Source organism: Cottoperca gobio, chromosome 16 (genome assembly GCF_900634415.1).
Source record: "Cottoperca gobio chromosome 16, fCotGob3.1, whole genome shotgun sequence".
In the NCBI taxonomy this organism is placed as follows: Eukaryota; Metazoa; Chordata; class Actinopteri; order Perciformes; family Bovichtidae; genus Cottoperca; species Cottoperca gobio.
Genome location: NC_041370.1, coordinates 24,465,150 through 24,480,684, shown reverse-complemented (window position 1 = coordinate 24,480,684; position 15,535 = coordinate 24,465,150). Strand labels below are relative to the sequence as shown.

The window sequence follows — 15,535 nt, the reverse complement described above, 5'->3', positions numbered from 1 at the left end:
TATAGAACTCTATGACGACGTTTATCATCTCAAAGAGCTCTCTTGCATTATTTTACATTTCACAAAATGTTCTGGATATATTATCCTAAAGGCGTTCTAATACTGAACATGAGTTGTCCTTGGTGTTTACTGAGGTCCTTCAGTTTTGGCTCATAATAAAAAAGATTTTATGGATCTAGAAAAAGTTAACTTTAGTTAACATACCAAACCCCAAGCAGTTAAATATGTTGTTGTCTGTACTTTTTATTTAAACTGCCAAGCCTCTAAAACTGCATACAGTTTGGAATACTGATAACTTCACTTTGCTTCTTTTGACAAAACCTTTACTTAATTACTTTGGTGAACCAATTTTAAACAACTTTCAAACACACTCCATACACTGTGTTTGAAAGTCTTTATAGCTTGTCAAAAATGCAAATTAAACTATGAGTCTGAGGAATTTAAATAGCTGGGTTCACCAAGCTCTGGGTTAATCCCCTGAAATTCAAACAGTGGGATCTGCTGTAATCTGTAAATTTCGAGTAACATCCCATAACCTCTTTAAACTCTGTTTAAACGCCTATTTGACTTTTCATGAATTCAAATTAAACTGCATCCTGTTTACATTTAATGTGTAAAATTAAATCTGTGGGGGAATGACGGCTGACTGAGAAGATATTACTATTTGAAAAAGGCAATTTTACTATAGTCCTGAAGGGAAGATTGTGATTAACAATAAAAATAACAATATGGCGCATTTATTCACATTCCTGACGGATGAGATCTGCTTTTGGCTCACCCAGTCTGTAGCATGGACAGTACCACACTTTAACACCCAACTATCGCCTCTGATGGCCACATTACAATTGTATACTTGCTCACAGTGCACATGTCCTCAGGGTTGTCGGGGCTGAACTATCCAGCGGATAAAGGAGTATAATGTGCCTCAGTCCAACCTGACAAACAGTCTCCTCCGCCGGGGTAAACTGCAGCCTCGGTGTCGGTGAGTCCCATGGTCCGGTGTGCCCCCCTGTTGCTTTAAGCAGTGCGTCCTGCCGTCCGACAGGAGGCGTGTCTCCCATACGGCCGGAGCGCAGCGCTACCAGATGCAAGTGCGGGGGAAGCGACTCGGCTCCTCCATAGAAACAAATCAACTTCTTTGTGCTGCTCTGGTGACTCTTCCCTGCTCCAGCTCTACCGAGGGTAAGACCATTATTTTCAACTTCACACATATTTACATGTTTTTAAGGCTCTATTTGTTTGCGCGTTTCATCTTTTCAGGAACAGTTCTTTGGAAACAGATGAGGCCGACGTATGAGATTTTTTTAACATCGTTTCCAACCAACAAAACGCGCAGAAAACACCGTTACGCACCTCAACGGTCAGGTTTGAAGTTCATCTGTGAGTTTAGAAGGGACAAAGCCGCTTTTAACCTGCGCATCTATACGAAAATAACATTGAAATGTCTCAGAAATAAGCTCCGACTTGTGGTTTAATAAGCCTTGGAGATATGTGACCTCCCGTGTCTTTGCCCGACCTCTATTTGGAGACGCTTGGCACCTTTTCGGGTTCCTCCTTCTTCTTCTCCTCCTCCCCGGGCTGATGACTTTACTGTTGTGGGGTTATGAGGGTCGTTAAATGCCTACCGTGATCCGCTTTATGAATGATCCGTAGATAACCCATCTACTTCACGGGGCTGGATGGGAACTCGCGGAGACGAGTCGCGCATTTAAATCCGATAGTTGATGAGCACATTAGCTTTAAATCAACTTTAACATCACGCGGCGCTACTGGGTGGAGGGGCTCCGCTCAGCATGTTTTAAAACCCGTTTTAGATGTACAAAGGAGCATTTGTTGAGCTTTAAAAAAGAGCTGGAAATAAGAAATCACACCCGTGCCAATTGTGTTTTTTTTCACCTGCCTACCCTGCAGACTCCATAAGCACCTCCGTGGCCGTTCTGCACGGCTGTCAGAACTGCAGCTTTGTGTTCTTATTAGTTCAGATCTGCTCCTTATTATTATGACCTGGATGTGCGTTAAATCACTGCGCCGATTTACTCACTGCACGCGGAGAGACAAACACATCTCAGACACGTTTTTTCGTTCATTCATTAGTCACATAGGAAACCTACTGACAACCTCTAAAACGGAAGCTATTACAACACATCTAAAAACAAGCCTATTCTAAAAACGGAGAAATCAACTTGTAAGTTCATCTGCATGTTTCCAGGTGTGTTAAAATAATGTCCTAACTATTTAATTTAATTATGGCGTTGGTTGGTTTTTAAAATAATAGTTAGCCTGTGCATACAATTTACATATTAGTTAATTTCAGCTTTCCAAAAAATGTTGGGCAGTCCGGCATGGTAGTTATTTGGGTGTTGGCCATTATAAATGAATGCTAATGTGGAGGCAGGCGTTGTAGTGGAACAATATTTAACCTTTACGCATTAGCTGTAACTGTATCACATGGATTCGGTCCAGCCAGAATGCCCCGCTGCTAATTAAGGAGCCAAACAAACTGTCAAAAAAAAGGAACACAAGGGGCCGTGGAGTCGCTGTCTATGGTGCTGAAACCTTATCAGTACAGAAACTGGTTTTAAATACAGTCTCTCTCCGTGGTGCTGAAAAGCCTCCATGCAAATATTGATCCAAACTGATTCCCTGTCCGTGGTGCTGCAAACTCCTCAAAGCAAAGACTCGTTTAAAACAAATTTCATCAACTTTGGCCTGCATGTTAAGCCGTTTACTTCTTCAGAGACTGTCTTATATCTAAATAAAATAACTGACGATGTAACAGTAAGAACGAATATCTTCTCATAGCTTAATTTCTTCCTGGAAATACTGTCCATATTAATTTAGTGCTGACAGCCTGCCGCTCTTTTTATTTGCGCCATGTTTAAATCAGCTTGACCTCCATATATGCAATACTCTCTATCCTGTCTAAATTGTGAAGTTTAGAGATGGAATATTTAAGATTTAGAAATGATGCATCATATTAACCAACCAGAATTTGACTGAAAACTCTGCATGCACATTTACCGACCTTGGAAATAAAACAGTAATAATTTGTGCTTCTATATATCCAGTATAATGAACCCATATGGTTGTAAAATCGTTATGGAATTGTGTGATTTATTTACATAGCAGGTTAGAGGCCACAGTCCAGCCTATGGGAGCATATTGACCATGACACTTACATGTCTTCGCCTTTCAGACCACGTAGTTCAATAGTCATATAAAGGAGCCGATATGCCACTTCTCGCGATCAGAAGTCAGACGAAACACATTACATTGAATTAAAATGTGATGTTACGGGCTGTCTCTAATCTAACAGGCTGTCGCAGGAAAAGTAGAAAATAAAAAAGTAATAATTCAAAAGACGGAACAGTGCTGAAATAGAACGGGGGTGAGGCTATTCATCATGTTGAGTGTACAGTGACAGGTTTGCTTCACGGAGCCCTCACATGAGTCCAAGCTTGAGTGACTCCGATCAAACACAGGCGATATTTTCAAATTCAAAGATTGTCTTTTAAACGTCCGTGCACGGCGGCGCTCCGCTGACAGTAACGGCCATTGGACCGAAACGAGGCAAAATCTGAGGGAAAACCGGAGAGCGGCGGATAGCTGGCCGGGGACGCGACATTGGGGAAAGAGACGGGAGGAAGGGGGGAGCAGTGGGGGATGCATGACAATTTCCCCGGGCAATATAGATAAAGGGGCGTAGTGTGGTCAGTAGTAGCCGAGAAACATGCCCGATCCACCCTGTGCGCTCCCCCACTACTAGTGTTGGCTCGACGTCAGATGCTGTGCGGCAGTGCAGCAGGAGGAGCTCGGGCTGGAGAGGCTGCTGATACCGCCACTTCACTCACTCACACTCTCACGCTGGATCTCCTCAAACCTCCGCTCTCCCCCTCTCACTCCCTCCAATCTCTGCCTGTGTCTTTCAGTAGATGGATTTCTTCAAGCTCTGCCCTGCCTAATATGGATGCCCAGCCACCTCCACCACCACCTCCACCATCATCTTCCTCAGCTGACTCGGAGGGCTGTTTCTCCTTGGCGCAGTGAGCTGGACACGCAGTGTTTTTTTGCTAAATGGATGTGGGGAAAGCGTTACCCAGCCCGCCGGTGGTGCCCAGCCGTCTTGCTTCACGATAAAGAGAAAACAATTCTGGGGAATATACCGATTCAGGGAATAAAAATCCTGTGCACCACACAAGAACCATGAAGATTACCTCCTTGATGATACTTAATGCGAGAGTTAGGTGGACCGTCAGGCTTCTACTGCTGCTATTACACTGTGTGGGATATTCTCATGGGATGCCACACGTCTTGAGATTTGGTGAGCTACTTCTTCTTTTTCCTCTCATGTAGTCCTAAAAGTTTGATTGGTGTGTTTTCATCCCCATAACGCATGTTGCTATCATCCCGACCTGTTGGAGACTCACTTTCCCTGCCTTTCCTTACTTGTGGGAAAGTTGCTGTTCTGAGTGTTATTTGCTGTGAACGCGGCTTTTAGTAGCAATAGCACGAGAGTAGTGCATCCAAAGAGTTGGCACAGATCTGCACTAGTATTATGCAAAGCTGTAAGATGCATAAGGAGGCAACCTGTCACTTGTTGCTATTTGGAAAGTTTCACATTTAAAAGGTTTAATGTTTGCAGATTTGAATGCCCCTCACACTTCACCATCACACCACTGTGGACAGTGTCAGATGTTTATTAGTTCATATATGTGTGTGTGTGTGTGTGTGTGTGTGTGTGTGTGTGTGTGTGTGTGTGTGTGTGTGTGTGTGTGTGTGTGTGTGTGTGCCTGTGCGTTCTAGATATTGAAGTTATGGCGTTTGTGTGTGTGTGTGTGCGGGTGTTTTGTATATATTTATTCAATAATTCATATTGTACAGTTTATTTAAATGTAGTAGTGGTGTGTGTGTGTGTGTGTGTGTGTGTGTGTGTGTGTGTGTGTGTGTGTGTGTGTGTGTGTGTGCGTGTGTGTTTGTGTGTGTGTGCAAAAGTGTGTAAAAAACAACAGTGAAAAAGTTAAATAATTTTATTACAGTCACTTCACTTTTTTTGTTTAAAGAATAATACACTCTCTACATTTTCATATATGCCTACATGCCTCATCTATATTTCAGAAATATGCTGTAGGGGAACATTTTGATGACATTTTCCCCTTAAATTGCAGCTTTAAAGTACGAAAAAACATCACTATTATAATTAGAACCCTTTGAATAGATTATGTTTGTTCCTACACAGGAAATATTCCACCCCAGGTCCATATTTTCATAGCTGCATCATTTTATCGAATAGCAATATTCCAGACGTCTTGTGTATCATTTTATACACAAATTAAGGACCGTGCTTCTGAATGAGTCAACATTTGTAATGCTGGGACCAGCGGTTAGAGATTCACACAGTGTGGCTGCGATCACAGAACAGAGCAGCTGAAAGAAGGAAAAACGTTACAGAAACAAAATCATTAGAATAAAATGTTTGATTTATTTGACCCTAACAATCATGTAATTTCTCAAGAAAACACACAGTAATGTGAGCACACTAACACACAACACAATCACAATAATGCACACAGATACACAAGTACGCAGATTGCTACTACTGTCACCAGCACACTGATATGTTAATATCGCACTTTTGGTTGAATAATTCAACGTTTTAGTTTTGTATGGATTGGAAGAAACAGCACTGAAGAAATATCCTCAGTAATTAAATCCACAATGTACATTTCTTTAATTCATTAATGCAAATTGATGAGGTGCAGATTGATTTTCGCACTGATGGAGATAAAGGATCTTAATCAAAGTGCAGATGATAGAAAGGTGAAATCCTGTGAACCTCTGGCCTGCAGGGTGTCAGCAAAGTCGTAGTCTCTTTACATTACGTTGACTGGCTCCCAGCTCCAAGTCATTCCCTCCATATGTTGAGGGCAATACAGTGTGTTGAGGCAGTGACGCGGTACCCCATGACATCCCATTATTTCATCAGTCCTTTGCTGCTCCTCGGTTAAATCGGCCTGTATTTGAACACATACGAAGGCTGATGCTGGACAGTTAACCCCTTAATCTTTCTGTTGGACAACATGTCCTCTCTTCCTTTGCCAAGCTGCTTTCATCAGCTACCAGCCACTTGTGTGCAGAAAGACCTGTTCAGCGGGTGTCTGGGTCTTGCATGTGCATTTGCTTAAAGTTTGATCAAGGTGACAGATTTCAGTTTGAATTGTGAAAACATTCACCACATCAGTGGCTCGGGAGATAACTGTATTGATTGAGCTGCAAAGAGAAAACCCTGATCAGAATATAAATATGTATAAACATTAAAGCGGCACTCCAACAGTTTAGTATTGCACTTCAATACATGAGTGGAAACCTTTGAGATATGGATTAAAAAACAAATGCTCAACATTCAAGCTGCAGAGGCTGAGATATCTTGACTGTTAGTCCCTAATATGGATCAAGCTCCAGAAACACTGGATCCTACCCTTCCCATGATGCAACTCAACAGTGTGTTTCACTTGACCCGCCCACCTTTGTAGGCCAATGTCTTTAAAACTCCCCCCCCCCCCAGTTTTAGCACTCAATGATAACTTTAATCATTCACCAAGTTTCAGAAAATAAGGGATGTTACTGAGTGCTATAATGAGAGTGTATCTTTAAATAGGAGAAAGGGCCTCATAATATTAGTTACGTCATACACGTGGACTCCCTCTGTCCACTGTCAGAACTGTGCTGCTTTCTCTCCGCCAATTTCATTTTGACTTTACAAATGAGATTTCCTCTGTTTGTGGAGCAGCTTTGACTCTGAGAAATGACATGAAAAGAACTTGCTATTAATGCAATAATCTCAACAACACGCAGTTTATATTATATTATATTTAGAATTATGGTGCAAGAGTGATGGATAGCTAAACTGGATTTCCATTTTTAAATTCAAGCACAAGAAAAAACAACTCAGAGTAAGAATGCCAAAGCTGTCATTTTTAATCAATCTGACCAGATCATGTGATAAATAAGGCTTTTTATAGATTTCCATCGTGAGTTCTCATAGAGCTTTTGAGCAGATATACTGTACATGGTCAAGATTATATTTTAAACAGCTGTGCAGGGAATACGAACATTAACGCAGCGTAAACGCTCACATGGTGTGATACACAGTTGTGTTTGTTGACAACCTCTGATAATAGAAAGCACATCGCTGAATTCTCCCACAGCCCATTGAAGATAATGCTTGATACAGATCAGCTGTAAGCAGCGATAGACCGAACCACAGCAACACGTGACCTGCCAGCTCTGTAACTATGACTCCAGCCAGATGGGTCTGCTGAAATGTTTGCGTTTTTGAGGAGTTGTATTGCAGACAGGTGAGGTCAGGAAATTAGATTACCCGTGTGAAGGAGAAACCATATTCAGGGTCACTTCAGAATCAGAATCAGAATCTTTTTTATTGCCAAGTAAGTTTTCAGACAGAGTGCAGACTGAATCAGGTGCATTGACTGCCATGGTTGGCATTAGTATGAAGGTCACCATCTAATGGGGCAGACAAACTAAACGTTGCAGGTCGAGGCCAGAAAAACCCTCTTTAGAAAACAACTCGCTGTCTGAGAAGGCTGTCTGTCAATAACTGAACAGAAAAGTTGACATTATCATCCAGACTCTGGCCCCCGCCTCACCAATGAATTGTAAATAAGAGGATTTACAGAGAAACGCAAGCTGCTTGGAAACAATTGTTGGCTAAGCAGATCATTGTGCAATGGAGAGCATTAGGTATGAAATGGGAGGTGATAATCACAGCATCCTTCAATGAACAAGCTAATTTCCCTATTTGTTTTCCAGTTTGTCAATGTAGCTGTAGGCGTAAGAGTTTTCTGAAGAGACAGCTTGGAGATATTACTGATTATAATATCATAAGGTGACAAAAACACTAAATGTGTATTAATCTACACCTGAATAAAGTCTCCCACAAATGCATTATTTCTACCTGCTTGAGTGAAAAACTAGTAAATCTTTATCTAAAAAGTCTTCAGTAGGAACCAACTGGCTTCAGTCTCAGAGCCACAGACTGGGTGGTTCTGCACCTTAACATTTATGTTCAGTTGCAATACAGGAAGCAGGATGTCCTTTATGTAGTGAAGCTGACATTTGGGGTTGGAGGTCGGGGTGGTGGATGGGCATGTAGTGCAGAACCTGGAGTTTGTGTCCTGTCACAGACCTTTATCCACAACCACAATATTTTCCACCTACCGTTAGGTAAGCATGGAAAATTTACTGGTTTGCTTTAAGGCCTCAAACATTATTTTGTCAGTATTCCATCTGTATCTTTATAACAAAGATGCTGAGGGGAGGGAGAGGGCTTTGAGACACACCATGTGGTACATACACAGCACCTTTTACTCCTGCAGGAACCCATAGGCAAGGCTTGAATATCGGAGTCTTTATGCAAAACATATGAGCAGATATAACATTACATTTGTAATAGAAAAAGAAACCCATATGTCTAATACTGATTATGAGGGTGGAGCATGAGCAGTCTATTCAACACAAACACAACTGAACATGTGTCAAACGCCTGACTTCTGACCTTTTGCTCAGAGCCAAAACAAAATGAGACCTTTTCAGTGGTAAAGAGATGAGTGTGTGAAGAGGATTATGTCCTGGACTGATACATCTATTATTCTCATGAGCACATGTATATGTGGTGTCGCTCAGATGCTGTTGTTTGTTGATGGTTTTATGGCCTGATACCAGAGGTGTACGATTGGTTATAACATTGGGGAGGCAATTTTCTTGGACATCAAAAATGCACTGTTGTGTTTGTGTTTGTGTGTAGTTTCTCCTTTTCTATATGTGTGAGGACACACACCAACACTTTTGCTTAATTCATAACTATTTACTTACATATTTTTCTCAAAACGGAACCTGCATCATATGGAATGTTGTCATTGTTCAGACACTAATCTACATTTAGACTATCTTTCAAAACGTACACTTTGCTCTCAGGAAATCTAAACTGTTTTTGTCATTATGTCATCATTTGTTCACCAGACAACAGTGACAAGTTAAGTGTCACTGTAAATGTTCTGCTTAGTACATACAATATTTTACACACATTGTTTAAATAAAACTTATTCAAAGGGTCCCCATGAAAAATACTAGTCATATGTTTATAAAAAAACAAAACAGCAAAAAGAACGTGTATCTGTTACGGTCTCAAACATCCAGTATCAGTCAGGCTGTGGTTCTTATATTAGGCTCATTCTGTGATGTTGAAAGAGTTAAAACTATGAAAACCAACTGCTTTAAATTTCCCTTCATTTATCTCACAGATGCTACTGCCAGTGCTGCAGCTAGTTAATAATGTATAATCCAGCATACAGAGCCAGATCATCAGATGTATGGATCCATAAACATAGCTCCCCTTGTACAGGAAATACACAAACCTGGCAACCCTACCACTAACTTACCATTTCATCCACAGAACCTACAATACCAAGATCATTTGGGATTGCTAACATATTCGTGGGGACAATTCAGTAGCATCTTAAAATGGCAGAGACTGTCTGTAAGCAATTCTCTGTCTATAGAGTCTACAATGGCTGAGAGAAATTAAAGGAACTCTTCCATATTTTACACAAATTCAAAATGTAATGCAGCACATTTTATTGACTTATGATCCTGGATATTCTCTTTTTAGCCATCTTGTTTAAAATTGCATCAATTCATTTTTCCTTCAAGCTCCAGTTTGTCAGAAGTCCTGCTGTACAGTAAGATGTGGACTCACAGAAAGAGCAATCTGCAACAAGAGAATATAATTGAAAATAATCATTTCAATGTTTAATATTTGGACTGCCACACTTGCTGGATTGGCCGTTATGTGTGTGTGAGTTAAAATCGTTTTTTAAGATTCAGCTGTTTTTCCAGTCAGCTGAAGCTACATCGCACTCGCTAGTGCAGCAAGAGATTAAATCTTGAACATAATCAATACTCATGATGGAAGAAAAAAGAACAAAAAAAAAAGAACAAGAAAGAAGGTCTAGTTTTAAAAATGGATCAGGTTATGGATTATGAATTGCAGTCCAGTCAGAATTAATTTCATCAAAGGAGAATGTATAATTTATAAACAGTATTTGGCAGAAAAGACTCTGTGGTTAAGCATGATTATAATATGAATCCAAGCAGCGTGTTAAAGATTCAGCAGGGACTGTGATAAAATCGCTCTGGGGTATAAAACAGACCCCAGCAGAGACATCGCACTGAAACAACACACAATGCACAAGAGACAAGATGCCATTGTGAATTGAGAATTAGTTCAACATTTGGGAAAATGTGGTTATTTGCTTTATTTTGGAAAGTGGGATGAGAAGATCAATCTCATGTCTGTCCTGACGAGTACAACACAAGACAGAGAGACAAGAGCTGGAGTCAGGACAAGGTTAGCCTAGCTTAGCAGACAGACTGGAAACAGTGGGGAGCCGGTAGCCTGGCTGTGTGTAAAGCTTTAAATCTTGTTTGTTTAACGTGCAGTTACATAATGATGCTATTTATTGATGAACAATAGTTTATCCGTCAACTAAGCAGATCTCTAATTTATGCCAGGCTCACATTGTAAGGGGAAAGACAGATACATTGGTTGCTCATGTCTAATATAAGAATTGGGCTGAATTTGTAGATCTGCATGTGTTTCACGTTTTGATTGAGGGGGGGCTGTGACACCTGAATTGTCAGACGGAGCTAGCTGTAGTAGGGACTGAGACTGTGCTGTGATGAAAACACAACTGAACTTTGCTGTACAACAGACCATCCGGTTTACATCTTTCAGCCATCTGTGGCTCCATATTCTTTTGTTCTTCCTGCTTTCTGTTCAAAGTACAATTGTATAAAGTAATGCTGCCATTCATTTGAATAACATTTTTAGGAATGGACACAAGCGATTGGGTGTCCTGTTCTTTACATTCAGTGCGAGCCCCCAACAGTTGTCAACTGTACTGGTTGATGGAGCCGTACAGTGTGCACATAGACGTTCTGGCTAAAATAAAAAGTACAGTGTCTGCCCAGTTTCAGAGGAATTCCCAAGTCCAAAGTGAAAAGTGAACCTGAACCCAACATGCATTTTCATTTCTACTACAAGACCTCTACTCTGGTCTTGCTTTGGTTTCCAGATGAGGTCATCGAGTCTCTGCACAGTACTCGACAAGTTTAGAGGTGCTGGTTGGTGTCCATTTTGTAACAGGCTAGCTGTTTCCTTCTGCTTCCAGTCTTCACGCTAAGCTAGGCTAACTACGTACCCACCCCTGATTCCTCAAATCCTGAAGTCTTCCTTTGACACAATCACAAAACAGTTGAAGAACTGAGGTTGTGGTTTGAAATATCAGTACAAGTGTGAGCTGTCACATTTGAGATAACCGTTCATTGTCTTTGTTCATGATCTCACAATCTGCAATCATATTCAAACTGCTGCTGTGCTTTGCCAAAAATGTGATACTCCATTCAAAATGCACCTGATGCAGCAGACAGTCACATCCTCATGCTCAAAAGGCAGATTTTCTCGTGATTTGTTTACCAGCTCTACATCTTCCCTACTTGAATTACCAAGATGAATTAGAAGAAGTGTTAGAAGTCAATGTTATCTGGAGCTAGCAACGAAGCTGTCATTTCAATTAGAAGCATGCTGGTTGAACTACATTTGACCTCAATCAGAGGGAAGTCATCTGATTTGATGGAACCATGTTAAGGAGGATAGTTTTAATAGGAAGATACCTTTAAACGAGGAAATCAATTTCCTGCACTTTTCTTCTTTTAATGGGCAACAGGTATTTGGTGCTTGAGGTGTCAGTGTAAGACGAGGACCGAGCAATTATTTTGCAAATGCCATTATTGTTATCCAAGTCCATTTGATGAAAAAAGAAAAAAACAAAGAAAACGTGAACAAAAGCAGAATATATTCCCCACTCTTTAATATCTTTAAGAAATAAATCCTGGGGCTGTTGCAGATTAATGGGGAACATTTCATCTTTTACAATCAAATTAAGTTTTTGTCAACTTCAAAGGCCAGACTTAACCTGAATATGATCATCCATGAGCACTCATTCTTGCAGTGTCGTCGGACAAAAATCTGCTCTCACTTTTCAGCACGAGGAAATGTGCACCTATACAAAACCAATAATGCTGAGCATAGGACTTTTATATATTTAGACTGAAATTCACTGCCGTTCTTCAAGTGCCTTTGTGTTCATTTTGCCTCTCTGCAGTGTAATTGTGGTTTATATACTCTGCCATCAGCACTTCTTCCATCAGTAAGTGCTCTGCAAGAGAGGTCTTTCACTCAAAAGTATTACACAGGTATTACAATTTATTGTAACACGTGTATGCATTTCTCTGTAACTCAAATAACCGCAGGCAGTGTCGGGCAAAGGCAAAGGCTCCTTCATGACATTGAGATGAGGACATCTCTTATCTCTTGCCAAAAGAATTTAGCTAACATCTTTGGATGTCATCATGCAGTGATGGCAGGGTGATAAACCGGCTGTAAACCCAGCTCCAGCTCCAATGGCATCATTCTGAATCTCATCTGAATAAACAACATGTCCAAGGACAGCTTGGGTTTTCTCCAACCTGTCTGATTGTCAGACTTGCTTCTTGACCCATTGAACCAACTTTAGTGATGTCGTCATGCTCTAAAATCTCAGCAATTGCTTTGGTGAGTACAATATATCATAACTGATAGGACTAATGGCCAGAACTATTTAAAAATAATCGTAATATACCATAGTTTCTCTTTAAAGGTGCTGCAACGTTCGATACACCAGGCATCATGAAAGTGGTGGATTGAATGAACAACAAGTAGTTTTTTTGCTGTGGAGGTCAGGGGGTCACCAAAGTGCTGAGTTTGAATAGTAGCTGTGGACCCATCTTGCTTTGGAACAGCAGTGTTGGATTGATCAATGGAGAAGAGTTGCGAAGATATTTACATTGATATTTTCCCATTTTCCCAACATCTCTCGACACTGTTCACTAAGTGGAACACATGGTAGGTAGACATTAATTGTTAATGTCTTTGAGAAAAAGACAGAGCGAGTGTATACTCTACATAGTCCTTGGGAACCTGTTTTTAGCCAGAAGGCATGTTTGCTGAGATGGAAAGAAGTTCAGCGGTTTCGTAGAATGGCAACACTCATCGTATCATCCTTCATTGAGGGTAACTCAAGCATATGATGTGTCAGTGACTCTTTTAATGCCCTTGGCACCAGAGCACGCGTTATACCATTGCAGCACTTCCCCTTCCCCCCTCCCCCTTGTTCTTCCAGTTTATGATGATTTCCTACTAAGAGGTGCAGCTTTACTGGCCTTCTTTAAACAGATGTAGAGTGCAGCGCTCATGTTTTATAAGGTTGAGGGTCGCTGTGCCTGCCAACCATATGTGATGGGTCAAATAAAGATAGCACTTGATGCTTTCTTGTCACTGATTATAGGGATCCAACCCTTTTATAAACAGATGGTTTTACATTGTTATAGACAGATAGTTCTTAGGGTAAACTTATCTTTTAACCAGTTGACCACGATCATGCTTGACCTTGGAAATAGTTTGCCAACTCTTAGTCCATTTATTAGCTTTTTTGGGAGATTTCATCCATATCACATGTCTTAATCAGAATGGAGCTCAGCAAAACTCTCAAAAACTGTGTTTTCCACAAGCTGATGAAAACTGTGCGATATGATATTCAACAACTGTAACGGTCCTTGAGTTGAGATAGTTTAGTCAAACTGCACTTAGAATTATAATTAGATCAATAAATGATGAATGATGATCAATGAATTAGATCACATGACCTTCATCTGAAGATGGACCTTTCACAGCTGTAATGTAAATGTGGATGTTCAAACGTTCCATTAGTGCAACATTTGAGGTCGAAGCATTTTGAAACTACATTTCAGCATGTAGCAGGTTTTATTACAATCTCCTGGACACATTTCTTTGCAATGGCTGTACAAAAGCAGGCCTGTTTACGTCTGCCTACAACAAGGATTAGTCTATAGCCATTGCCTATACTGTCTGTCATACTGAACATGTCCTCTATAAGAAGGACACATACTGTAGAATAGGACATGACTCACCACACTGTACAAAAACACTTGTAGTTGTTTTTGTTGCCTAATTTCGTCTCCGCCATGTTCTCACCATGTCTACTCATATCTGTGTTATTCTCCTTGCTGTTTTTACAAAGCATTAGAAAATGAAATATTTGACTTAAATGACTTTATTTGCCATAGCGCTGCCAGTCTGAATTATCAGCTTTCTTAAATTGAGTTTAGCAGTGGTGGCTTTGTGAGCATTACACTGTGTCTTGGCCCACAGCCACTGCTGGTAAATATATTTAAATCAGTGCTAAGCTGCTTAAAATATTCATATTTCACTCATAGCTAGTTTATAGAAATTTGAAACTATCTCAGGCTGGAAAAATCAGTTACATGGATAAAATATATATATCATTTCACATTTTTAGGGCAACAAAGAGAGCTAGTGAGCGGTGGCGAGGCATTAAGCCCCTGTCCACAGTGTGTGTTTTTTTGATATGGCAGGCTTTAGATGCTCTGTCTCTCCCGGGCTGAGAGAGGCAGGAGGACACATGCCATGTTCCTCTGCGCCTCATGATACTGCCACGCGTGAAGATGGTTAATGTGCCACATGAAATGATTATTCTAAAAGCTGCTTCTCTGTATCCTTCCCTCAGCTTGAAACAGAAAGTCTCTGCCTGCTGTTGGTTTAGCCAAATACGACATGTATTTGGCTGTAATTAGCTGAGTCTTAGATGCTGACTGGGGCTGAGCTGGAGGTGACTTACAGTGCAGACTAACAGGGACAGAGACGCTCTGTTCCTGCTGTACTGGAACACACTGAGAACATAAGTGACCAGATCCCTTCCCTATATCACTGTGACGGTAATACGAACCAAGACTTTTTATGTCACAGTGTCCTCTGCTCTGACTATTCTATCCTTGTGGTTCGTCCTTCACTTGAGGCCCTGTGTACTGAGACCTGCATCCTGTTGCCATGATGACTCTTTGCACTTGAGCGCCATGAATTACATTTATCCAATGTGTTGTTCTGCCTGATTCAGAGCCTCCTCTGCAAATTCAGATTCTTAATTTACACAAGAGAAGAGTCTCCAAGATCGTTCTCATATCCAGTGTCGTTTCAGTAAGGTGCTGGTGTGGTACTTTCAAACCGATGTTCTGGAAGTATACATACATGTAAGTGCTTCCCTAAATCAATCATATGATTGTTACACAAATGATTGTCTGATCTACCACCTTTATGATTCCTTAGGAAACTACAACTACCTTTGTTTGCCCAATGATCCTCCATTTTGCAGATGTTGTGCAGATCTATAACAAAGTCATACAACCAACTCCTTAGCTTCTTAGAGAAGACATACCTGCATGACAACAAGAGGTTTCTTGTTGGGAAAACTTTAAATTAAGTTTTTGTAAGAATTTGGACAAACAACCGATGCTATTATTTTTCAGGTAGTGGCAGTCCTAATCA

General features: G+C 40.7%; 1 protein-coding gene across 2 annotated transcripts in view; it reads left to right on the top strand.

The window, feature by feature from the left end:
* The first annotated feature begins 1,039 nt into the window (after positions 1–1,039).
* Positions 1,040–15,535, top strand: part of grik2 (glutamate receptor, ionotropic, kainate 2) — a 204,499-nt gene continuing 190,003 nt past the window's right edge. The window contains exons 1-2 of one of the 2 annotated variants that reach the window (XM_029451365.1): positions 1,040–1,182; positions 3,930–4,321. In XM_029451365.1, coding sequence (XP_029307225.1) covers positions 4,204–4,321 — 118 coding nt within the window. In that variant the 5' untranslated portion in view covers positions 1,040–1,182; positions 3,930–4,203. The remainder of the gene's footprint in view (positions 1,183–3,929; positions 4,322–15,535) is intronic. The other variant, XM_029451364.1, reaches the window with a different exon arrangement.